The sequence below is a fragment of the Bemisia tabaci genome, chromosome 2 (assembly GCF_918797505.1).
Source record: "Bemisia tabaci chromosome 2, PGI_BMITA_v3".
In the NCBI taxonomy this organism is placed as follows: domain Eukaryota; kingdom Metazoa; phylum Arthropoda; class Insecta; order Hemiptera; family Aleyrodidae; genus Bemisia; species Bemisia tabaci.
The window spans coordinates 29,149,648-29,176,971 of NC_092794.1; the positions used below are offsets into that span (position 1 = coordinate 29,149,648).

General features: G+C 39.1%; 1 protein-coding gene across 3 annotated transcripts; it reads left to right on the forward strand.

The window, feature by feature from the left end:
• Positions 1–27,282, forward strand: LOC109040552 (zinc finger BED domain-containing protein 6). Of its 3 annotated transcripts, none has more exons than XM_072297076.1 (4): positions 1–2,169; positions 2,708–2,844; positions 20,330–20,454; positions 21,653–21,821. In XM_072297076.1, exons 1-4 carry the CDS (start codon positions 2,116–2,118, stop codon positions 21,676–21,678), a joined length of 342 nt encoding a protein of 113 aa, XP_072153177.1. In that variant the 5' UTR covers positions 1–2,115; the 3' UTR covers positions 21,679–21,821. The 3 variants fall into 3 exon arrangements, with proteins under 3 accessions (XP_072153177.1, XP_072153178.1, XP_018912073.2); XM_072297077.1 differs by having other exon boundaries at positions 6–1,993; XM_019056528.2 differs by lacking the exons at positions 1–2,169; positions 2,708–2,844 and having other exon boundaries at positions 13,934–20,454; positions 21,653–27,282.
• Positions 27,283–27,324: the final 42 nt, after the last annotated feature.

Here is a 27,324-nt window from a genome sequence, read left to right on the forward strand (position 1 = left end):
GCAGAGTGTAAAGATGTGGCTTGGTAGTCTCACGAGAGGGTGACATGGAAAATAAAATCTTGAAATTTCATGCACGTGAAATATTTCATGAAAATCCAGAAATTTTTGAAAGATATTGAAAAATGCCGGTTCCTTTCCTTGTTTAGTAAAATGTAGAAATTGTAAATTTCTTTTTATTTTTGTTTATTTGAGTGCGGGATGCATACTCCAGCCCCTGAAAAATATGAATTATATCACAGCCTCGTGAAATTTCATAAAATATTTCACTGAAATTTCCAATATTTCATTTCTTTCTTACGTTTCATGCCACTCTGGGCCGGGCCACTATAGGTACTTCATAGAAAGAGGAAAAAACAACAAAAATCGTCAGAGGGCACAATTCTAAAAAATACAAAAAAAAAAAAAAAAAAAAATTTATGAATAATGGATGAAAAACTGATAAATTCTAATTGATATCGGTAAGGCGGTCAGTCGGTCACCCTAATTCCATAGTGACCGGTCGGTCAGTGGGTCAGTGAAGTTGCCGCAGAGAAAATAGTTTCTTTACTTTTCTTTTCTTTTTTTTGTAGCGCTTTGTTATGAGCACCGGAAAGTTAGGTGAGTGATATTCTGAAAACCCGGGAAAAATTATTCACACCTTTAATGCTTCCATGAGGAGTTATGTGATGGAGGGATGTCCAAATACAGCAGTTACGTAGGAAGAGGTACATTAGCGCCAGACAGAAGTCGGCCATACATTGTCGGCCTCCTATAGTGTAGTGGTTGTAGCGCTTGCTCTATGATCAGGAGGTCCCGGGTTCGATTCCCGTCCAGGCGACCCGAGTTTGATGGTCTCAAACAATGGTTGCCTGGGACAGGTTCAGTAGGGACGGAGGGGGAATGGGACTTAACGCGTGGGATTAGCCCTTGTGGGCTATTTGAAGTAGTAAAAAAAAAAAAAAGACCTGGAGCCTAGGAGATTCGTTTTGCCCCGTACCGGGCTGGGGCTGTCCCGGAAAAACCCTCATGACGAGCCAACGCATTCCTTCGGGTATTATGTGATGCATCGATTTTCGGATTGATGCCATAAAGACTCCAGAATTTCTCGCGTTTCTTTCATATTGAAATTGGGGAGTGATTCCAATAAATTTAAAATCAAATAAAAAAAAAAAAAAAAAAAAAAAAAAACCCTGCACTTTGTTTTTGAATTGCATTGAAATTCTGGCACAAAATTCAAATAAACTTGCGCATCAATTTATACTTGAATAAATGGACTGCATTTTGCAATTTGGAACTATCAATTCTGGCCCGGTTTAAAAACAACGTATGTGCCATTAGTTTCCCAATGCACTTAAGTGTTTTTTCAGATGAGCCAAAATTTATAGTTCCAAATTGTAATATGCAGTCCAAATTAGAACAATACGGGAACCACTATTACTGGTTCATCTAATAGAAAGAACAACTGAGCTATTGGTTTCCCTAGGCAGATAGGTCTTTTTAATGATGATGAGCCGATGCCGTTACCCAGTATAGCTGCAAATTGCGATATAGATTTAAATCCATATTAAGCGAGTGAAATCGGCATCAATGCATTTAATCAGCTAAGAGAGGCGCCAAGTCTCCTGCCGCGGCGTTGCCTCGCCAAAAAATTCCTTAAGAATAAGACAGCAGACTGCGTAATAGCAGGCAATCAGTTATTTTTTCGATATATTTTACTCACCACCTGGCAACAATAAAATCTCAGTTCCACTAGTGTACCATAACATAATCTATGACGCAGTGTGGTCTGCAGTTTGTTTACAGTCAACAATGAAGTTTCATACCCTCCCCACCCGTTTTAATATGCCAGTGATCATATTGTGAGGCGTCCTATGCAAAGTCAACTGATTATATATGGATTGTTGTTAAAATACCATAAATCATAAAAAAATCATCATGTTAAAATATCATAATCCTTGAAATTGGAATAGAATCTGTGTTCTTTCGAATGTGTGATAAGGCGAAGCATGTACCTGTAAGTAAATAGTTATGCAGCAGCATTATTTATTTTCCTCGAACTTAGTTTATCAGTGATTATTCGATGAAAACCTGTGGAAATCTACTTTGGAATTAGAATTTAATCTGTGTCCTTTTGGAATGTGTGAAGAGATGGAGAAGGAATCATCTTTGGACCAACAACAAGTGTGCACTGTAAGTAATAGAATTTTTCTCCTGAAGGCATGACAATTTCAAAATAAGTAGGGAGGATTTTGCTCCAGGAGAATTAAGGACAGCTCACCCTGCTGTTTCTTATCTACCATCTCCTTTCTCATAGAGGGATTGTGTGCACTTATGAATTTTAATTGAGCATGCATCTACGGTCTCTGAGTTATCAGGGCAATGATAGCCATGTCGAACTGATGGTTGTCTCTGTATAGTTTCTGAATAATTACCGACTGCAAATAGTCTCTACTTGTGAGGATAAATTTCATGGCAAAACTAGATTTAACTATACACCAAGGCAGCAATTTGTATGCTGAGGCACTGTGAAATTTCTCTCAGCATAGACCTGCTCGTAGAAAGTAAGTGGCTACGTCTTTTCAGTCTGGGGGACGAAGATTTTCAGCTGTTTTTCCTCACACCCACTTGAATGAATATGCAATTGACATGTGTCTTAAAATATGGAAAAAATAGGAAACTTTTCATTTATCTAAAGGATCACTTGTTTACTTTGATATGTTGATTCAAGACTGCAGAAGTTAAAGGATTTGTTAGGACCATCCGAAGCTCGAGCGATGATCAGGCCAAATATGCGACCCCTTCCTGCTGTACCCTGCCAAAGTTGCATGGAAAAAATAGGAGTCAACATGAAAAGAAAGGAACAGAGTAAGTGAGGTGATCAACATTTTTAATTATTTTTACATACCTTTTGGTTTCCAGTTGTACTTAATTTATGTTTTAATTTGATCCACTTAATTTAAATTAGAATATAAATGAAAAAATGCAAAAAAATAAAAAAGTATGTGGTCACTAACTGGTTGTCCTCTGAATTTTCATGGATAGTACTTTGAAAAGTTCTGCATCATAAAAACATAATCAAGAAGCAGTAAGGAAAATGTGTTTATTTACTGACCTAACTGCAAGGGCTGACATGCTAAATTTGGGCTTTTAAAATGCCCACTTACCTTCACTTTAAAGTTGATGCGAAGAGTACAGTTCTAGAGTAATTAGACATTGTAAATTTGAAGAAAATTCCTCCCTCCAATGAGTATTTTCCTACTTGAAGAAGAAGGAACAGCGCATTTTGTGTGACAGGATGAAACAGTATGATTCTACATTATGTGTGATTGATATGCTGAAGGAAAAGCTCTCGCTTAAAATTTATGAAAAGAATAGGTCAGTTTAACCTGAAATATTCAGTTATAACTATCAAAATTCAGAAATTTTTACAATTCATCTTGTGTGTGACTCTAGCAAAAATGATTATTTTTACTTTCTCGCTCCCCTAGGGCAGAGAGGAAGTATTGTCATCCTCCAAGAAAAAAAAAAAAAAAAAGTTGAAATTTCATCATTTCTAGACGTTTTAAGGTCCCAGGAGTCAAAATAACCATACTTGAAAAAATGTGTGTCCGTCCGTCCGACGTCCCCCAAATCTGTCTACAGCGATATCTCAGAATCTATCTGTTCGATTTCATTCAAAATTCTCACAGAACACCATATTAATGGTCTCCTTATGCACGTCAAACGATTTTGGGGTATGCTAAAATTTTGGGGGGGGGGGGGGGCTAGGGTCAAATTGGGTTAAAGGTCCATTTTCAGCAAAATCACACGGAAAGCTCATTTTGAGGGACTGTAAATTTTGAAAAATGCCTTTAATTCTTTAAAAGTGGGCATCAAGCACATCACCTGGGTCATTAATTTAAGTTCCTAAAAGATCTTTGGACTAAACTCAAAATTCAAGGGATTACGAGGCCCAAAAGTAGGGCACTTTGCTCCGTGACATCACACAAACAACTCATTTTCAAAGACTGTAAATTTGAAAAAAAAATGCCTTTCATTTCTTCGAAAGTTGGCATAAGAGCACCACCACGGAGAGCTCATGGACTGTAGATTTTGAAAAAAATGCCTTTAATTCTTTGAAAGTTGGCTCAAAAGCACCATCTGAGTCATTAATTTAAGTTCCTAAAGGATTCTTGGACTAATCTCATAATTGCAGAGGGGCCGATAGGAAACGCTCAATTCTCTGATGAATGAGTCGGAACGCTTCTAGATAATAGCAGCAAACGCTTTGAGTCAGGTGAAACCCAGGAATTCAAATGCATTATATAATGCATCATATACTATTTCCAAAATTACTCCGTAGGTATACACCAAGCAAAATTAGACAACTAATTAGGTACTCACATTACATAGGTACTATGAATCATCAAGCTAACGCCAAGAACTGACACTTAGATCTTTATTAAAAACTAATATGTTTGTTGTTAATGAATTTAGAATCCCGGCAGATTCCATCTTTTGCGGTTCCTTTTTACGAGGTACTAAGCACAAATATAATATAATAATTCGGCACAAATATGACTGATTTAATGCTTGTTAATAAAGGAGGTTATAATTGTTATAACCTGAGGTTTGTTGACGTTTGTCGACAGCAGCAAGGAGATGGTGCTCTCTATTGTTTTCGCTTTGAATTACGGGGATACGCGGTAAGGAGATGGCGCTCTTGGCGGGCGTGTGGTGAACCTTCCAGCAGGTAGATTCGCCCGCCAAATTTAATATTTGGGAGATGCTAAGCGAAAACCGTTTAGTTTTAAGACTATTTAAACATCGAATAGTCATTCTACCCATTAAAGTAGATATTTGATGGCTTTTGACCGTGCTTAAGGAGAGATTATAATATAAAATCGTATCTGAAGTATGATGTCAATGAATCTAATGGATCCTAATGAATCGTAGAAAAGCTAAGATTTTTACGGATCGCCGTCTTTGACAGGAGACTTTGTTAACCAATTACATATTTAATTGAAGATGCCTCATAAAATCAACAAGTCGAGTCCGAATATATGAATTCATCACATATCGCGAAGACATTTACAATAAAGTTCAGTGGTTTGAATACAAATTTCATAACTATTATCCTGCGATCAAAATTCTAATCAAACTTTATGATTTTGTAAAATTGGCAGTATTTTTCTAAATATTCCAGTAAAAGTGTCTATACAGGCGCGGAGCGCCGGCAAAAGCGAGAAAGTATTGTGCGATTCTCGCACCATGATGGGGGCGAAGCCTCCCCACATGCCGGCGCTTGCGCCGCGCATAAATTGGCCGGAGGCCAATTTTTTTAATTTTTTAGGCCAGTGACGATGCAATTTTTCTAAAAATCACTACCTGATCCTTGAATTCTTGGAATTTGTTTATTCTTGCAAGGAGTGAAGAATGCTTCATAGTGTGGAATATTTTGTAGACCATGTGCAAAGAAGGTAAAGATTATTCTTATTTTTTGGCATGCTGAAATAGATAAGAACATTTGTGAGAGGATTCACGGAAAAAAAAAGGTTAAAAAAGTTTTGATTGGTAGTTTTTTTTTCTAAAAAAAAAAATGAATAAAAAATTGTTTTTAATTTTAAGGCACTTTTTTGGTTTACAGAACAATGTCAGTTCACTCACCCAAATTGTTTTGAGCCAAGGAATGTGCTTTTGAATTAAATACAATTTTTCTTTCAAATTCAAAAACTCTTTTAACATTTTTATCAGTATATATTAGATGCTGCAATTGATCCTTAATTTTTAATGAGGCTCTGAACCTGGGTTTAACTCTGTGGTCAGGCTATCTGCTGGCTAAAATACCTACTGTGAGGACTTTCACCCAGTGGATAGGAGCCAACCTAACTGCGAGGTCCTCTCACCTATCGGCAAGGTCTCCTTACCTAACCCCGAGGCGAGGTCCTCGCGGTGAGCTGTCATCACCTCGCGGCAAGGTCCATGCCTAACCGACTTCCTCACTGCGAGCTCTTGGCAAGGTCATCACCTAACCGCGAGGTCCAAAATATGGTGCGAGCTGTCTGCAAGCTTGCTGCGAGGTAATATTTTCTCTAGTAAAAAAAAATTTACCTTTGACAATACTGATGAGATGAGGAGACCGGTATGTTTTAGATGGAGGCAAGGAAAGTAGACGTAGGATCCTTCTTCGGTTACCAGCCTTATCGATTAATTTTTCTGTACCAATAGTGTTACATTGAAAACACACAGGAATTTAAAGTAACATAAGTTTATAAAACGTGGGAACGTTCTGAATGATATTGAAATGTTTGTTGAAAAGTTAAAAATGCTTTACTCGCATTGAGAGAACATCCATGGTTTGAGTGTTGGACTGCCGGAGTGTATTCTGAATTAATAAGTAACAACGTGTACCGTTACAGCTTTTAACATGATCCTAAGGCACTAAACAATTGATTTGGGCGTTTTTGAATATATCGCTAAAATTCACCCCGTCTTTGGGGGTCGATATCTCGCGAACGGGGCGTCGGATGGGAAAACCCTTCATAATAGTTTCTTAGAATGATGTAAAGACCCCGTATACCAATTTTCAGCCAAATCGGAGGAGGTCGGGTTCCGAGCTTGGTTGCGCTGACGTGGAATGACCCATAGAGAATTACTCCGTTATTCCTTCTAAAATATTTATTTCGTTATCAACAGCAATCTCCAAATCATTCAGCGTTGGATTTGCTTACATCAGCCTTATTAAGATCCCCAAGTAAGGCCTAAAACTAAGGTAAATCGATCAGAGAGAGTCATAGACATGGCAGTATTGTCCCCACATGTAGGTGGGTGAGTTCAAATAAGCGTCTAATTTGGTGTCCCCAGCTGTTTTAATCGTAATAATCTGAGGAACATGGGCATAATAAATTTTCTTCTCATTTTCCACACTATTGTTGACTATTACATGCTATTTTCCACTTTATTTGGACTGAAATAAAAATTTAGGAGAACTTTGAATGTGCAAATGTGTGTACCGTTACAGCTTTTAACATGATCCTAAGGCACTAAACAATTGATGTTAAAAAAGAAACTTACCTTCAAACAGTGACAAAAAAGTAAAAACTCATGAAAATGGCTAAATATTGAGGTAATGTCCATGTCTGTTATCACTAAGCAGATGTAGGTAAACAATCGCCTATTGACTACAGTCTTCACTAAAATTAGGGTTTATCCCGTCGGTTCCTACTTATCTAATGAAGGTTTAAACCATTTAAACTACGAGAAATCCATTTCTGAATTCCATTTTGTTTAAAAAATCATAGATTGACTCGGTATTTGCATTTGAAAAGCGGCTGCCAATTCCTTATGGGAAAATACATATATATATATATGAGTCGCTTTTATAGCGCTCTTTGGCGCTGTGCGACGCCTAATCGCTACAAAGCTCGGTCTTCCCACAGGTCATCAGGGAGTTGACAATCTCTTATCTCATTTAACACCCCCTGTCGCCAACCTCTTACTGGGCGTCCCCTACGTCTCCTCCCAGGAGGAACCCAATCAAGCATCTTTTTTGGCAGCCTCTCTTCCGTCATCCTATTGACATGACCATACCAAACAAGTTGTTTGGTCATGACGTCGAACACGATGTCATTTTCGACTTCCATTATCTGACGCACTCTATCATTACGGACCCGATCTCTCCTAGAAATTCCTGCTGACCTTCTCCAGATATCCATCTCCGTTGCTCTTAGCATATCCTGTGTCCGTTTCTTCAGCTGCCAAACTTCACATCCGTATGTTAATATACTTTTGACTACAGCGTTGTATATCCTCCTCTTGTTATCTTTGGAAATCCGCTGATCCCAGAGGATTCCATTTAACATCGCTATAGCCTTCCTTGCTAAGGTGTTCCTTTCTCTGATAGCTTGATCCGTCCTTCCATCCTGGGTCAACCGCACTCCCAAGTACTTATAGTGCTCGCAGCCTTTGATCTGCTGCCCATCCTCCAACTCAATGCTTTGCTGATCACCTCCAAAAGTCATCTCCTCAGATGTGGATATGCTGACTTCCAGATCCCACTTCCGATACTCTTCCACTAACTTGCACATCATGTATTCCGCGTCATCTTGATCTTGAGCAACCACCACCTGGTCATCAGCAAAAGCACAGAGTGAACAGAGTTTCGAGATCACCCAAGGGGACACCCATACCAGAGCATTTCTTTTTCCATTCTTTTAGCACGCACTCGAGATAAATTTTAAATAATGTTGGCGACAAACAACATCCCTGTTTTAAACCCTTAGTCACATAAAATCCCGCTGACAACCCCCCATGGCACTTAACTTTGGTAAAACTCCCATTATAAAATCGCTTAACAGCGTCAATCAACCCCCCGTTAAAATTCGATTTTTCCAAGGCCTCCCAAAGTTTCACCAACGGCACGCTGTCATACGCCTTCTGGAGATCCACAAAAATTAAATGCAGTTCCTGAGCTACGGCCATTTTCTTCTCAATGACCTGGACAATAACAAAGAGGTGATCTATCGTAGACCTGCCAGCTCTAAAACCAGCCTGCTCCTCTGCTTCGTGATCCTGCCATTCGTCCTCGATCTTCGCTTTCAGTATCTTCCCGTACACTTTGCTTATTGTCCCGGTCACTGAGAGCCCCCGGTAGTTGTTACAGTCGTCCTTCCTTCCCTTCTTTTTGTAGATGGCCTTGATCCAAGACTCCTTCCACTCCCTTGGTACCTCGTCACCCCTGATGCATTGTTGCATCAGTTTTCTGAGGCACTCAAAGAGCTTAGCAGTCCCGTACTTGACCAACTCGACAGGAATCCCACCAGGACCCGGGGCTTTGCCATTAATTAGCTCTTTAACCGCTTTAATTATGTCACAAGTGTGGATCTCCAAGTTGTTCATTCTTCCGTTGTCCGTGCTGTTGTCTCGAAACTCTGGGCGCCTTTCCGTCAAAAGATCTTTAAAATGATCCTCCAGTTTTTTAAGTGATATCGGAGAAACGATGTCGCGCTTCATGTCTCTACGTAAACCTTTAATTAACTTCCAGCTCTCAGCACTTTTTCTCCCCCCTAGGTAGGTGTTAATTCTAGAGCAGTTGCTTTCCCAAGCTTCATTCTTCTTCCGTGTTATGAGGCTCCTAACTTTAGACTGAGCTTTCCTGTAAGCAACTTTATCTTCAGTCTTTTTAGACGACAGAAAAATAAGATGTTTTTGCCTCTTAAGATTTATCTCGTCTTCAATTTCTTCATCCCACCAGTAAGGATGCTGGTATTTATTACTGGTTTTGTGAACACCTAGGGCTTCTTTCGCTGCAGAGTGGATACAATCTTTGATGAACTGATATTGCTCTTCCGTGGTACCCGAGAGTCCATCCCCCAACTTCTCATCTAAGCGTTTCCGATACAGAGCCTTGACACTAGGGTGCTCCAAACTTTCGATGTTATACCATACTTCATGATTTTGCGTTCCCTGACTCTGCTGTTGCTCAGGCATTGGCTCTTTATCTTTAATCCCTTTAACGGGAAACGCTATATCTGCTCGGAGGAAATGATGATCACTGCCGCAAGAGAGTCCCCTGCACACTCTAACTTGCTGCAATTTCAATTTAGTAGTGTGCTTTACAATTACATAATCGATGATGGATTTCAATCCTCGCGTTGCACAGTGGGACGAAATGGTGTCAAAACGGGACATTCGCACATTAGACGATAATTTTTCGCCGATCTTCTCAAATCTTGACATTTTCGATCTTTTTGGGGAAAAGAAATCCAATATTATGCTCAGTATTTGGTTCATAGTGACAATCCTGCCCAAAAAATGGTGTTGCCAAGTCTCTGTTTTAATCTATTTTATAAACAGATTACCATGATTATGGTAGAGATTAACGCGCGTGTCGTTTGCTTTTTTTCATTGAAAAAGAAAATGAATTCACTCATTCTGAAATTTAGAAATCCTTTTATTAAGAATAAACACCACCCCCACTATCTTCTTACCTAGATATCGCAAAAACCGCAGCGATATTTGACTATAGGGGAATGAGTTTACCAATGGGCAGATATTAAAGTTAATCCGAGTATCATAAACGAATAAGTTGCTCCCAAATATTATCATTCTTTGACACAGATGCTGTTTTTCCGGTTTTTTTTTCAAGGACTTTTCTTCTTCTGTTTTGGAGTGCCATTTTCTCAAATCCTGATTATAAGAAATATGCAACAGACACTCAAAAGTTCTAATTTTGAGATGCCAAGGCAAAATTTCATACTTTAGAAACTCCGAGTTTCTTAGGGGTCTTTTCTGTACTTCTGAGATATCGTTCATGAGAATGAGGATTTATTGCCACTTACTACATTGCAAATTTTCCCATCAAACATGATGGAATACAAATCATGGGACATACTGTCAAACTGTCTACTTTGGTTGAAATTAAATTTTTAATTTCAGCCTCGATTCTAAGCACCGTTTCCATCACGACATCATCCGATTCTTTGCAAATTCAAAATAAAAAATCGGTCTACAAAAAAAGACAATAGCAATCAGTATCCTAGATATCAGATGAGCATTGCAGCAAGCTGATAAGCAACGCAGCTGCAGCGCGGCGGCCAGCAACGCAGCCCGTTGCACTCAACCTCAACCGTCAATTGGCCTGTGAAAGCGCTCGATTTTAAGCGAACCGCGCTCATGTTTTCCCTTGTAACTTCCAAAGTCGGAAGAAGTCGGATGAAAACTAATATGATTCTGAAAGCTAAGGATAAGTAGAATCTCGATTTGCAAACCGTTTCTTGGACAAGTCTGGACATTTTTTTAAAACTCTAATTGAAGTTTAAATTTTAGTTTTAAGACTAGTCGATTTTGAATTCACTCTCTGACCCCAGGAAGTAAAAAGTAATCATCACCAAAGACGTAAACGAATAGTCTATGTTTGTATTCAATTGTTATAACAAAAAATTGCATTTAAAATCATCTCGGAAGCTAAAGGAGCAACTTTTGTATACGTGCGCATTTACCTCTTTTTTTCATCTTTCCGAAACACGCGTTTCTCTACGCCTGTCATTTGAATATTCCTCAATTAAATCGTTAAAATCTTCGTTATTCTGGAAGTTTAGACCCTCCAGGTAACTTCTACACCTTTGGTTCTTGCTTTTAATGATTTTCATTTTTACCGTGAATGTCCCGTTTCTGTAATGGCTCGTCCCAATGTGCGTTGGCTGGACCCAGGTATACTTATGGATGTCTTTGTGTTGAAAAAAGCCATTCAAAATTTTCATCTCAGTTTGAGAACAAATTGAGATGAGCCGATCACCGTTATCATTAACAGCATTCTCCCCAAACGGTCCAACAACTTTACAGTTTACTCGTCGTCCCGTTCTGCTGTTCAAATCACCCATAAGAATGGCTTCCCTGCCAGCACCAACGTTCAGTATTTCATCATTCAGATCTTCGAAGAATTGGTCCTTACATGCGACAGTGGCATCATCATTTACACCGTATACTCCGAGCAGCGTGATCTTATGTCCGTACAGGTTGAGGTTCATTTTGATAATGCGCTGGTTGACGGCCTCCCAAGTGCCCACGAACTTACGTAGGCTTCTCCGCAAAAGTATTGCTACTCCTTGCTGAGCACGCTGATCTTTGGCTACGCCGCTGTAGAATAGATCATAGTCACCGTAATTCTCTGACCCGTGCCCTTTTTTCTTGGTCTCAGTAAGAACAGCGACATCCACTCCAAGTTTCTGAATCTCCGATATCACTTCCGGTAACTTATTTGAAATGCCTTGGACATTCCACGTCCCAAATACCAATGTCCGTTTTCTCAATTTTTGTCGACGTGTCCGTTTAGTTCTAGTGGTACCGAGGCTTGTTACGTTAGGTCTTTGACAGTAAAACCTTTTACAAGTACCGGGGAGTCAGCCCGATGACTCAACCCCCAACCTGGAGGACCAGGGTTTGATTTCGGAGTTGCCTCTCCTAGACAGGTTGCTTTCACTTCAGCTCAGAGCCCTGTCTGCCCTTCTAGCAGGTGGTTCATACGCCCAGAGGCCGGTGACCATCTCCACTGCCCCCTTTGAGGCAGGGGTTACCAGCTGGGGTCCGCAGGATTGCTAAACCTGAAAATACATTGTAAGTGATAAAAAAACCAGGTCGGTCGAACCATTTCACGTCACAAGTATGGCGGATCTTTTACCAAGTAAAAGTGACCGTTTCGAATGGGTAGGTTCCAAAAACAGCTTTTATTGAGTTTGAGAGGACATTTCAAGTTTTTTTAGTAAGTAGCGCCATCGTTCTTTCCGTGAAATTTGTCATAGGAATCAGGTATCAATTTGCAAATCCCCGCACCTTGCAACAGGCCCATTGCTGGTATAAATGTTCGAGTGCTTAACATTTTCGGATTCAAGAAACTAAGGCATTATACTATGGAGTCAATTTCGTTTTAATAATATAACGGGATTTACTACCGGTGATTTAGCTATTATGGCCCCAGAATACTTTTAAAGCGCCTTCATGTTCCAGTATCTCGACGGATTTTTTTTAATTTTTATTTATTTTTAGTCTTTTTTTTGGGGGGGGGGGGGGCTTTAACGACTCAAGAGACACTGTAATTGAAAACATAAAGAATTTTCGATTTGAACTTATAAAAAATGTTTAACTCGTTCAGGCACACCGTGTATTATTTGGAGTACTGCTGCTATTCGACCATTGTCTTCTGGTCAAAACTCTTACAAGGAAGCCCCTTGCAAGAGGCGAATTTTTTGTAATTTCTCCCAATTTTTTCTCCGTCATATAATTGAATTGCTTGTCAAATTCTGAGGTAAATTATATTTCATTGTAATTTATAGCTTTCTTTCTTCCCTTCATTTTATATTTTTTTTGGAGAAGTTTTGTTGATTTCTTCGGATTTTGAATACTGTAACTTCTCTTCTATTCGGCCGATTTTTATGAATGAGACCTCTGTTTATTCGTGTTGTAACGGAGAGTAAGGAAAAAATTGCTAAATACTCGCGAAACATTTTTTTTTTTGAAAATTGGACGAATCCTAGCGTGACGGTGAAATGGTTAATGAAGCTTAAGTAATAGGGTCCCGGCGGCCGCCGCGCAGGGAAACTGTCTACTGTTCCTCGAGACGCCGGCGCAGTGGTCTGGCGCGTGGGGAAAAGAGGGGTTACTGGATCCCTGTATGAGCCACGTTTAGCAAATGGTCTAATGAGTCTCGAGGCTCATCACAGATTGCACTTACGGATGCCCTGGCTGGCCTTTGCTATCAGAGCAGTGGTACCAAATTTTGAAAAGCATAACCGGGGTGTAGAGATCTGTCAAAGCAACGTTTTTAACAAAACGAAGCAGTGAAATTCTCATTCGAAGAGTGCTGAACTGCTCAGCCATCCTCGAATCAGTTCGTTTGCTACTGCTGATATACAGGGTGTCCCAAAAGTCCCTTCCACCCCCTCTAAAATTTTACCTGATTAATATTTTGAAACGAAACTTTGGGGATGTTCATCGATCAATGTTAGCTATTTTTGGGGCCCTCCGAAATTTTCGGGCTCCCTCGTGGGGAGAGGCTGCGGACCCCAACTTTTTTTTCAAATAGCAACCCCTATCTTGTGATACCATTCTCGAAAGAGCTTAAAAAACTAAGAATTTTGGCGCAAACCGCAGATCAATATCTTAATTTTTGACCGAGTTATAATAGGTCAAAGATCAAATTTGATCTTTTTTCAACAAATCATAACTCCGGTTCAAATTATCATAATGAAGAAAATAAAACGGAAAAATTTATCAAATTCTAAGCACCTTTAAGTAAAATTAACAGAAATTACTTCAAACCAATTTTAAGGGGGGTTTCGGACCCCAAATACGTCAATTCAAATGTCATTCAATTTTCCCGCGAAATAAGCCAATTTCCCCCAGATTTGCCTCCACATTAGTTCAGTAAGGTCAAAATCAGTTCAACAATACGTTGGCAAGTCCTCAAATTTTGGGAAAAGTTAAAAAAAAATTAAACGGTCAAATTCAATCACCTTAAATTTCGTTTTTTTTTTAACTTTTCCTAAAATTTGAGGACTTGCCAACGTATTGTTGAACTGATTTTGACCTTACTGAACTAATGTGGAGGCAAATCTGGGGGAAATTGGCTTATTTCGCGGGAAAATTGAATAACCTTTGAATTGACGTATTTGGGGGTCCGAAACCCCCCTTAAAATTGGTTTGAAGTAATTTCTGTGATTTTTACTTAAAGGTGCTTACAATTTGATAAATTTTTCCGTTTTATTTTCTTCATTACGATAATTTGAACCGGAGTTATGATTTGTTGAAAAAAGATCAAATTTGACCTTTGACCTATTATAACTCGGTCGAAAATTAAGATATTGATCTGCGGTTTGCGCCAAAATTCTTAGTTTTTTAAGCTCTTTCGAGAGTGGTATCACAAGATAGGGGTTGCTATTTGAAAAAAAAGTTGGGGTCCGCAGCCCCTCCCCACGGGGGAGCCCGAAAATTTCGGGGGGCCCCAAAAATAGCTAACATTGATCGATGAACATTCCCAAAGTTTCGTTTCAAAATATTAATCAGGTAAAATTTTAGAGGGGGTGCAAGGGACTTTTGGGACACCCTGTATGCATATTTTAAATTAGCGCGGAGCATTCTTCGTTTTTTTTTTTTTTTAAAAAAAACCAAGTATTGTAGACTCTTGGTATTCATTGCACTTAAACTAGAAAGCCCCAGAATGACAAACAAATTTAAATCATAATCATTGACGGATTAGTAAACTTTTTACACGCTTTGGAAAATCTCAGAAGTTCGCGACAGTCACTTTCCGGTAAGGAACTAAGGGTATCGAGCGGAGGGTCAAAACGATCGCAAAGGCGGTATACTACGTATACGCGCCAAAAGTCTAAAGGAAAATTTACTAACAGAAAAAATATCAACATGGATCACAAAAATTAATAAGGCCACAAAGGCAAGAATAAGGAAATCGTCTTTGAACATATCTATGGATTAACACATACAATAATAAGACGCCAACCGAACGTTTCCGACTTCCTCCGAATATATACTGAAAGTTCGGTGCGAATAACTGAATGATCGGTTTCCGTGACCTCAAAAGTTCGGTAAAACCTTACCAAACTCGGTTGATCGTGTGTTCCAAACGCCGTAATGCCGTTCGGTTCACAAAACCCAACAGGTACCTACTTAGGTTTGTGCCACCGAACAACCGTATACCGAAGGGTTCCGTAAAAATCACCGAACTTTTTTTTTTCAGTGCAACGATATCAGTATGTTCCCATGATGGGACCAACAGATACCATCTTTACATCAACTCTGTATCTTGATGGTAAGAAAGTCCAAATTGGTATCATCATGTTACCATATTTGTGCAATGTTGTCAACAACTTTTTTTTTAAAATCATGTTTATATCATATTGGGACTTGCCGTATTGCTAGCATGTTGGTATCATGTGGGTATCATGTTGGTCTTTTACCCCAAGTTGATATCACGCTGATACCATGTTGACATCATCTTGATACCAACATGGACGTTTTAGACCCTGTTGGTAACAACCGGGTCTCAACATGTTACCAACATGATTCGATTCGCTTTTTTAATTTGCCATTTTACTTTACATTTGATTTTATTAACATTATTTTCTGCTATCTTTTATACGAACTGTATATGCTGAAGAGGGGGTCAAGCTTTGGAGAGGAACCATAATGTAAACCCTTACGTATAAATTTTATGTTCTTACCAATGAGTGTGTAATGATATGTTTACCTCCTAACCATATTTCTAGTGTAAAGTCTAAGGAATAATTTTGCTGTAGGTCATTTGGCAAGATTTCAATGAACATATAAATCCGCTGTTCTTTCCTAGCAAGGCAGATTTTCGCGGCCTCATGTCTGTTGGTTCTAGCGGCGCGGCGCCTCTTCATCTTGGTCCGAAGCAGATTTGAGGAGTTAATCTCGTAGGTCCTTCAAAGACTCTATTTCTGCATCCTCAGAGGCAGCTTCTTTTCAGAATATCCGCGCTTTCATGAGATTTTGCCGAGAGAAGCTAGAAACGGTATTCCGAGTATTCGTCAGATGAATAAAACTAGTTCCGATTTGTTTTCCTTACATATCATGAATTGAATCTTTTGAGCTCATCTCAGGGGAAAACGAATAGAAAGGAGTAAACATTAATCTAAAAAATTACAAACGTCTGTAAAGCGAATCCACCTAAGTGCCCTGGTAAAAATAAGCCATAAAGGCGATAGAGAAATCTTATGGCCGTCTGTTGGATTTTCTATAGCTTTTATAGCTGGCGATAGGATTTTCTTATCGCCCTTATGGCCGGCGATAAAAAGCTCTATCGCCACGAATGGCCGACGATAGAAGGCTCAATCGCCGGCTATAGCCACGAATGGCCGGCGATGGAACGTTCAACCGCCGGCTATAGCCACGAATGGCCAGCGATAGAACGTTCAATCGCCGGCTATAGCCACGTATGGCTGGCGAGAGAAAGTTCTACAGCCGGCGATACGCGATAGAAAGTTCTACAGCCAGCGATAGCCACGAATGGCCGCGATAGAACGTTCTGCAGCCGGCGTTAGCCGTGAATAGTCAGCGATAGGACATTCAATAGCTGGCCACTTGTGGATAACGGCAATAACCATCCGCTGCCAAAACAGCCATCTGTAGCCGGTACCAGAATGTTCAGTATCCGGCGATTGGAAATACGCGTGTGCACGAGGGGCAATTAAAAAAGTAATTTTTTTCGAAAATCATCATAAGCGCCAGTGAATCTATCCTGGTTTCTTTTCTAAAAATATTTTTCTTCAATTTTTTCTCAATAATTCTTACTTTTCCAAAATTTGATTTGATTTTGATTTTTTTTATTTGAATCGGCCATATACACTGTTAAAAATCGTTGATTCCGTCCAACGGAAAATCCGGATTGAGAATGAACAGGGGAGTGAGATTCAGCGCATAGGTGCTGAGATGTGTCGCATGAGTGCGCAAAGCACTCCGCACCGGAGCTTCAGTTGGGCCCTAAGTCACGCGCACCTAGGCTATCTCTCTCTCGCACTAGCGCTATATGCTGTCTCTTCTTCCCTTTAGGCCTACCAATCCAATGATGAAAATGAAAAATTTAAAGTTTAAATAAGTAAAATAATAGAATAGAATAGTGGAAATAATAGAGTAGCAGAAATAATAGAATTACAGAGACAACAGAAGAGAAATCAAATAAAGTAAATTAAATATATGATAAAATGAAGTCAAAGACTAAATTGAAGTAAAAAATTAGAGGGAGCAAGGAGATGAAGTAAAAAAATGAGGTGAAGAAAAAATAAAGTATAAGGGAAGAAACTAAATGAGGTTAAAGAATAGAATGAATTTAAAAAGTAAACATGATGAAGTATTAAAATAAATTACAGTAAAAAATAAAACAAAATAAGGGAATAAGAAGTAAATAATTTAAGAAAAAAATGAAGTACTTGAAAAAATAAAATAGAGTGAAGAAAAAAATAGAGTCAGCAAGGAAATAAATCAAGTAAAACGATGAAATAAATTAAAAAAATATAGTAAAGTAAAAAGTAAAATAAATACACGGACAAATCCAGGCAGATTGAAAATATCCTAGTTTCCCGTTCAAATCGACGTTAAATATCGGTTTTGCGTCACATGAAGGCAGCATCTGGTATAGCTTAATGGTTAGGGTCTTCGGTTTGTGTTAGGCAGGTCCCGGGTTCAATCCCTAAGGTAGGTAAAAATGTCTAATCTTCAAAATCGGGTAAATTACGTCCCTGTAGTTTCATTATTATTATTTTTCATGGTTTCAAAATTTATTTCCACAATTAACCCTTTTCCACCATCCCCTAGCTGCGAACCCCTACATTTTCTATAGCCGGCGATTGAGAATTCCTACAGCCAGCCATAGGAATTCTCAATCGCCGGTTATAGAAAATTCCTATCGCCAAAAGGCCATGTTTCAATTTACCATAGGATTTTTCCTATGGCCGGGCTATAGGTAATTTGTATGGCTTATTTTTACTAGGGTGAGAAAAACTTCATTTAAAAATGCCGAACTTTGGTCCATAAATGTGACACACCGAAGTTAATGTGCCAGCTGATTTGATTTTGGACTTTTTTAACATGTTCATTATGTTCAGAGTGGAATTATGATGGAGAGGTATACCTACTAATTGATTTAATTCATACCCAGCTGTATGGTCCATTATCGCAAGGGATGCTATTATGATGCGTAATCGTCCTGGAGATGAACCACGAAACAGGGGCATACAGGTACACAGCGCTATAGGGAAACCCGCACATTCGAAGAAAGATGAACACTGAAACACGCACGAAAGAAGCTCATGGCTGCTCTATTGTGCGATACGATTCGCATACCATTAGTGGCTATTCCAGAGGAAACTGCTATTTTCCCCACAGTTGGCAACCGTGGAAGGACTCGAGATCAGAGGGATGATCGATTGATATCTTCGGCGTAGCTCGCGCTAAGTATATTAAGCATCGCGTATGTAAACTAAACATTCCGCTGAGTAGCTCGCAGAGTGGTGCGTGTGTCAACCGCCCCAGCAGCATAAACCATGTAAATCCATAGAAAACGCAATGAAGGTGCGCGGTTCTTGTTCAGCGCGAAAGTGTTACGGTCCTTCGCACCGGGGACAACCACGTAACTCTAAAGGAAATTCTATTTATGGATACGTGGCTCTTGCACGACGTAAGAGTATCCTTGCCTTGTTACGGTAACAGCGATAATTAGAGAGTGGGATCCCTGGGCATATCCAGCTTGGAGAAAACGTCGGATTCATCCCTCCCCCTCCTCTCACGCCACGTGGTGAAGGGGAAAATCCTTATTGGCTAATGGATGTTTTCACGTGTGCTTGCATCAGGTGTGGACCTATTCTCTCGTTGGTTACGTGTGAGCGATGAAGATTGATCATCGCTTTCTCATTATGCTCTATAATTTCCTTCGATTACCAAAGTTGGATAGCCCTAAATTAGTCTCCGAACACCAATCCAGATTGGCGTTGATATTTGATCGGCTTAGTGCTGGTCAACTCTAACATTTCGTAGAGAAATTAGTTTCTTTTTGGGCAAATAGACTTTGATAGGCAAAGGACCCTGCACACCTCTTATGGGAAAGTGCGACGGATCCTTAATGGGCCTGTTGCAAACTTTTGCTGGAGCAAAAATAAAAGTTGTTACTCATAGAATGTGTCTCAAAAATCACGATGGGCGCATCATGAAAGTCTGAAATGCACTCCTTACTTCACAATTTGCTTAAGAAATTTGCGTCTTTTCGAGCTTCTTGCCTCAAAAACGATACCACGGCACAGGTGAACATTTTGTTACAGGAGTCATTTCATCCAACCCCTGCTCTCAAGGATACTACGCAATAGTCAACATAGCCGACGCCAATCTGTCAAAAATTATGTGACGGGACGATGATTTTAACCACCTATAATACCACCTAATATAATCGGCGTGTTTACATTCACATTTTTCTCGCTTTAATAGATATTCACCTTGATTGACCTCGTGCTCTCCTCAACCTTCGCGCGGAAGTGTCGGCCATAGGCTTGTGACCGCGATCGCAGTAGCAGGTAAAAATCACTGTGATTCTTGAGTAGCAGTGATCGATCACTGTGACTGGCGAGGAACACCTGTTATTCTGCTCTTTTTTTGGGCAGTTTTCATCAAAAGTTAGTCGCTGATAGTTAAACAGTGAGTAACCAAAACTTTAGTGTTAAACGGCGAAAAAAATTTATGAATGAGCTTGCTTATGGTTATCATAGTTACAGTTGGATACACTGCGATTGCGATAACGAAGCAAAAAGAGCAGTAGCAGTTTAACAGGAGCATGATAACAGTAGTGGCAGAGCAGGAGCAGAGTAGCATCATAGGGTGGATAGCCAATCACGTGAAATCTCCGAATATTACAATGCATTGTGGGTAGTGACCAGAGACCTTGGACCAACTCGACCGCCATCGCCATTTTATGTTTTGGTTTTGTTCTGTCTTTCCTATCTATTTGTTTATAATCTGTCCTTTCTCCTTTGCAAACTGGTCTGACGTGTCATCAACAAAACCGTGTCGTGCATGTGAAATTTTCATTATTTCTCCTTTTTTAACCCTTTTAACCGATTGAAAATAATTGTGCTAATCTAGTTGAAAGTTCTAACATAGGTCAAGCCTTCCTTCAGTTCTACCGGTTTAATCGCCCACATCAATTACTCTTAATGTTTTGAATCCTTATCACCAAATTTTAGTGTCAAGCACTCCTAAAAAAGTCTAAATTTTGATTATCAATCTCGTTTTTCACTCCAGGTGATTCATTCCGATTTTGTTTTCCTCCTTTTTTTGCACTAAACTTTTGTAGCAGTACCATGTCTGACTGGGAAGTAGTCGGTGGCAAGCACAAGAAAGAGAAGCCGTCCAACAAGAAAAACGCTAAGAAGGAGACTCAAAAGTTTCTGGACAAGGCTCCAAAGATTGAGGATATACGTAAGTCTCACAACTGTCTGTTAGTCCTGAAATTCTTTATTTTTTATCTAAAATTCCACACATTCCCACTAGCGCTCCAAAAACATTTTTCCCTATTGTAATTTTCGATCTCACCTCATATTCATCTGTCTCTCTCTCTGGGCTTGTTGAGAATGTGAATTATACGCAAGTTTCCAATTGCAAGCCTTGGAATTTCTGCACATCCTTCAACTTCAACTGTCTTTTGCCCTAAAACTTCCATCGGAACTCCTGTATTGAGCACCATCCGTGTTATATACATTCGTCAGCTAATGTTCTTATTTTTACCCATCTCCCACCAAATATTCACAAATCTCAAAGACTTCTCCCTGAAAGACAATTTCTGTACCTGCCCAACTGATTCATATGTGAAGCTAACATTATTCTTCATGTAATGGTGATAAACCACAATCTTAGTGCCACCATACATATGTCAGTTTAAATGATCGGCGCAGTTAGCCCTCAAATCCCCAGTTTCCATAGGAACATTCACAAGTTGCAGTAAATAAGCTACATATCTATATTTTAAGCAGATCCAAGGCCGCATAGCTTTTTGGTGTAAGTTCATTAAGTACTCAAGCAAAGGTGACTTCAGCATTCTATTGTTGGCTTACCTACATGGTTGATGTTCAACAATGTGTTGGCAGTTTTGTTTTGCAAACAAGCTGAAAATGGTCAAAGTTTGGGAAACTTGTTTGGCTCATGACGTCATCTGAAGCTCATCATCCACCTTGTAGGTAGGTCAACAGCCGAAATTAGGGTGATGACTGTTGCTCCCTTATAACTGTCCATAAGGAACTGTTAAATCCCCGAGAGTAAAAGCTTCTACCTGACGCCAAGAGGCCAGTGGAGGGTCTTACGTGAGGGTCTTTACGTCTCTGATGCTGATGAAAGTGCATATTTATGTAAGTAGTGGTAACTTGGCTGACACAAGTGCGTCTCTACAGAATGTTTAATTCTATCGTCAACAGTCCTATATTTTTCTTCATGGCAAATTACTTTGATCCTCATTGATGAATAAATGTGCTCTCAAACTGCTAACCAATTCCATGCTGACTGAACTATGTTTCACAGATGCTATTTTTGCCCTATACTTTGTAGGAAATCAAAGAAGCAATTTAATGAAGAGATGAAAATATGTATTCCTTTTTTTAATTATTTTATTTTTATTCTTTCACAGATGGCGAAACCTACCTAAGCAAATGATACAGTTAAATATCAACCTCGGATTCCTCCATCTGATTGTGCATGATGAAGAGACACAAGCCAAAAGAAAGTAATATCTGGCACCATTTTAAAGAAACTCAAGAGGATGGCAAAGCGACATGCAACATTTGTAAGAAAGTGCTATCTTATAAGACCACCATAACCAATCTAAAGAAACATAGGAAAGTTTTGTATCCTACAGTTCCCCTGCGAGAAGAAGAGCCTGTTCCCAAGGAAAAAAATGCTGGAAGTAGTAGTGGAAGTGGAGGAGGTTGTGAGGCAAGTGCAGGTATTATTAACATAGACGAGGAAGAAGATGCAGATGAACCACTGGAGCAAGAATCTCGACCTTCTACTTCTGGCATACCATCAAGATGCCCTGAAAAGCCCTCCGGTTCTACCAGTACAGCTTCCAATGCTGAAGCGTCTGTCAGCACACCCGCTGCTCCCAAATCCCCCCATACTGTTCAACCTTCCATCAAAAAATTTATACCGGGAAAATTTGGGCTCCTAGACAAGAAAGTTTTAGACAGGAAAATAATGAATGTTTTAATTAAAGACTATCGACCGTCCTCGACATTTCACTGCAGCGGCATGAAGGAACTTATAAATTATATGGCCCCAGATTATGTAATTCCAATTGCTAAACACTTCCCTGTCACGCTCTTAGACGCCATTTATAATGAGTGCATAGATAATATCATAAAAAAATTAGAAAATATTGATAGTTTATCAATCGCGACTGATCATTGGACCTCAAAATATGGAAAGAAGACTAATTTTATTGGTGTTACAGCCCATTACATTGATTCAGACTTTGTTTTTCAGCACAATGCACTTGAGGTCATTCAATTCAGAGGCCGACATGACAGTGAAAACATTGCTAGAGCACTGAAAGATATTTTGATTAACAATTGGCATATTTTTCACAAAATTTTGATTTTTACCACAGACAATGCTGCAAACATTGTCAGGGCAATAAAAATATGTCTAGGAAAAAAACACCTCGAATGTTTTGGGCACAAAATAAATATTTCTGTGGTCAACTCTTTTCCTCTGAAAGATCTTGAAAGTTTGCCAGCGCGAGAAGAAGGACAGGAAGAAAATGAAGACGATGGAATAGAAGAAGCAACAGATAATGATGACGATTTTATTTTTGAAGAAGACGAGCTCGAGAATGCACCTGAAAGTGGTCCTAACATTGTTCTCGTTGCATTTCAAAAAATGAAAACAATTGTCAATTACAGCAAAAGGAGTCCTCAGTTTGTCGAGAAACTGTTTGATAATCAAAAAATTTTGGGCATCAGAAATCCTCTTGTACTGATACAGAGTGTAAAAACCAGATGGAACTCCATTTACTACATGACAAAAAGGTTCCTTCATTTAAAGCAACCCATTCAGATTACGTTGGCGACTACAACTGCTGTAAAACTTGAAGCATTGACAGATGATGAGTGGCTTGTGCTGGAAGAGGTGTGCGAATTATTGGAGCCCCTCGAAGAAGTGACAACAGAACTGAGTTCCCAGAACTACGTGTCAGCCAGCAAAATTATCCCTGTGACGAACGGTCTTGTCTCTGTACTCCAAGATAAAATTGCAAAAAATCGAGCGAGTCATGTAAGAATGTTTGCGGAAAAATTGCTTCAGCAGTTGAAAGTTCAGTTCGTCAGCTAATGTTCTTATTTTTACCCATCTCCCACCAAATATTCACAAATCTCAAAGACTTCTCCCTGAAAGACAATTTCTGTACCTGCCAGCAGCGCTGTGCAGCGCTACCTGGCCGAACCGATCCTTAACAGAGAAGATCGGCAGCACTTCAGTTTCGCACAACTTCAGTTTCGCACAGTTTTTATAAATGCACGATGTAGCAACATTGCAAGCCCTCAAATGACACTAAAAATGACACAATTAAAGAAATAGAAAAAGAAATGAGAAAAAGATAAAAGTTGACTCACCAGTTAGGTGTGATGCGGATTTTCGACTTTATAGGTCCAGGTAGATAGGATCGTCTGGAGATCGCCAATCTGGATCGTCTGGATCGTCTGGAGAAATATCTAGATCGTTCTCGAAGGCGGCTGGACCGTTTTCTTTAGAGTTTTTTGGCTGTTTAAAAGGGAATAGTTTCTTTTCATCGCCAACAACTTGTAGAAATTGTAAAGTATTGAAATACTTATAAGTATAGTAAGCGTGAGTAGCGATTATGATGTTTTCCTCCAATTTTATTTGCTGTGGCCTTCGTTGAAAAGTCTCTTTTTGGAGGACCGAATTTATTTTTAACTTTATCATACTTTGATTCTGCTTGATACTGCCTACTACAGCGTGTATATTCGGATGCGAATGGTAGAATTCCATCTGCAGTTTACTATTATAGCTCTCTACGGCGTTAGCAGTTTTTGGTACACATTCTGTTAAAGGGCACGCCCATAGAGTGGGTGGATAGCTCGTCGAATCAATGTAATTTTTTTTTACATAGTTGGCAAATTTTTTGCATTCTTCATGAGGGGGGGTGATACTGCAGTTTACCGAATGCGGACGGAACATCTTCCGGTTTTAGATACTTAGGATAAAGAAAAAAATAACGTGAGCCATTGTTTGATGTGTTGTACGTCTGGATTATCTGATGTTTTTGAGTAATATGCGTACCTTAACTTTGGCATCCGGTGAATCTTTTTCTCTTAAAATTCACGTTAAAAACCTGCTACATACGACACGCTAACCCCGCGCGAATGACCGGCGAGAGGACACTGACTTCACCTGAAAATTAGGTGCTCAATCAGATCAACTGAGTGATGATACGGAGATAGCGTATAAGAGTTACGGGCGCGGCGATCGTCAGTGCTCTACTCTTGCATCAGTGATAAGCGGGCGAGATGTGTGAGATGAGGGAGTTGTAATCTAAATAATTGTCCTAAACACTCAGATTCTTCACGCATAGCTGTCAAATCGTGCATTTATAAAAACTGTGCGAAACTGAAGTTGTGCGAAACTGTAGTGCAGCCAGAAGATCCTAAAAGCGACCCTTGTCGTTGGTGGGGGCGGCACAAGCGTCTGAATCCGCATCTGAGTGAGTTATTTAGAACAAAAACCTGCGTAACAGCCACATCGGTGCCATGTGAATGCCTCTTTTCCAAAGAGGGTATGATTTTGACGCAACGCCGAGCAAGAATGAGTAATGACAAAGCCAGTAAACTTGAATTTTTGAAGAATAACATGTAGGTCAAGACTGAGCTAGGTACCGACTTATGTACCTACCATTCTCTAGTTGATTGTCGCAGTATTACCGTATCATTCCCTCCTTTTATCATGGACTGCCTTTAACTTAAGGCATGTATTTTTCATTGATCTCCTATCACTGCCCTTTTTTGATGTATTGTACTACTTTTGTTCTTATTTTGCCAGCAACATTCCTAATTTTCTTAAGATTGAGCTACCTGGTACAAATTTGTGTTTTTCCTAAAAGTCTTTAAGAATAGTTGTTCTAATTAATGCAAAATAAGAAAAGTCTCTATTTTCTACTTTCATCTGCCTTTACTTAAAGTTGTATTTAAGGTTTTGAGACTTTTCGTCCCTTTTTTTTGAGGCCATAAGGTACTCTTGTTGTCATTGTGATAGTACCGTCTTTATTTTAAGCTTAAATGACCTGTTAATTTTTGTTACCGAGAAACTTTGAATCTAGTTATTGTTCTTTGTTCTTTATAATAATGAGAGCCTTCTTTTAAATTTTTCTCTCAAAAAGGCTGATTTTATGCACTGACGGATTGTGTGCCTTGTGTTCAAGTAGGAGGTAGGTATGAAGGATTACCTAGCCCTGTTGAGAATTCTCCTAGATTTTTTGGAGGATGTGCACTACTCTTGTTCTCATTATTTCTAAGATTGAGCCGCCTGGTCCAAATTTTTGTTTTTCCGAAAAGACTTTAAGAATAGTTGCTGTTTTAATTAATGCAAAATAATGAAAGTATCTATTTTCTACTTTGATCTGCCTTTACTTAAAGTTGTAAGGTGAGGTTGGGTAACTGGGCAGGAGTTCGGAGAAAAATGTCAAAATTTCAACTTCATGATTTTTTTCCCATCATTATATTGACAAAGGAGGCTACTTTTAAATTTTTTTTAGTAAGTACAACATCTTGTCTAAATGTAGGAAGAGTCAAAAGTTGAATTTCATCTTTCAATTTTTTCCCACAAATTTTCAAAAATTTCCCGTTTTTTTCACCCAGTTACCCAACGTCGTGGGGTAACTGGACTACCCCCCCTTAATTTTTGAGGGGGGCATTATTTTTAATTCTCATTGGCCAGAAAGTGATGTCCTGCTCATGAAGGTTTAAGAAAATGTCATTTGAATGTATATAAACATGTTTAAGTGGTTAAGAATGATGTCGTAACAGTTAGCGGCAAAAAAACCCTCAAATCTGAGAATTGAATAACGGTAAAAAAAAATTGTTTCCTTGTAGATAAATGCTTAGAACTTTCTGGATTACTACTTATAAAGTAGTATTGTATACGAGGACACTGTTTGGCCACTTTTAGTGAGATTAAGCATGATACATTTTTAAAAAATGAAAAAAAATTAAGCCGCAAGGCTGATCTGGGATAGAGTCAGGCGCCAAAAAGTTCCCTTAATTTTTAAGGGGGCATTATTTGTAATTCTCATTGGCCAGAAAAGAATGTCCTTCTCATGAGGGTTTCAGAGAATTTCATTTGAATTTATATAACCATGTTTAAGTCGTTAAAAGTGATGTCATAACGGTTAGCGGCAAAAATGTAATTAAGTAATGCTTAAGTTATGCTATAATTGACTTAAGTTAGAAGTTTAGTGTGCTGGGAACCCTGATTATTGGTCTTTGGCACTTAAAAGTCCACAATAGTCAATTAGTTTTGACATTTTCAGAAGTAAACAAACACCGAAGCACAGTAACCTTGCAATGGGTAACTGGGCAGGTGCCACCACTGCCACCTGCCCAGTTACCTTGGGGTGGGTGCCCAGTTACCCCACAAAGGGAAAATTTTCAAGGTAACTGGGCATCAACCCTTTGCAGCCAGTATTTTCATCCAATTACGTTGTAATTACTCACGCATTACACAAATACATCATACATGAAGAAGAATTGTCAAAGTTGAATAAAATACTTGCTGGGAGTGAGATATGAGGCTCTTTTCGGGACCACCTCCGGCGTTGTTTTGAAAAAAAAGCTGTCCAATTTTCGGCACTTCACCATTCACCATAAAATTTCTTTTTGAAGTTATGTTTACATGTTCTAGATGGTTTACGTCATAATGAAGGTATGCCAACAGTGAAAACAATTTTTGCACTAATCTGGTAGAAATACAGAGGGTACTGCCCAGTTACCCCACCGCCCAGTTACCCAACCTCACCTTATTTAAGGTTTTGAGACTTTTTGTTCCCTTTTTTTTGAGGCCATTTGGTACTCTTGTTGTCATTATGATAGAAACATCTCTTTATAATAAGCTGAAATTACCTGTTATTTTGACAATGTTACCTAAGAATTAACGTAAATGTTTCAAAATGAGATTTAATACCTGTTTTTTGGTTTGTTCTAATTAAGTATTCGAAAATAAATTGAATTCATAATGTTTCATAATAAATAATTTTTATCTCCTTCATTTTCTTGCTGCTATCATTCAACAAAT

Excerpts from the sequence above, each read along its gene's own strand:
- LOC109040552 (XM_019056528.2), top strand. The coding sequence starts at position 21,721 with ATGATGAAGAGACACAAGCCAAAAGAAAGTAATATCTGGCACCATTTT.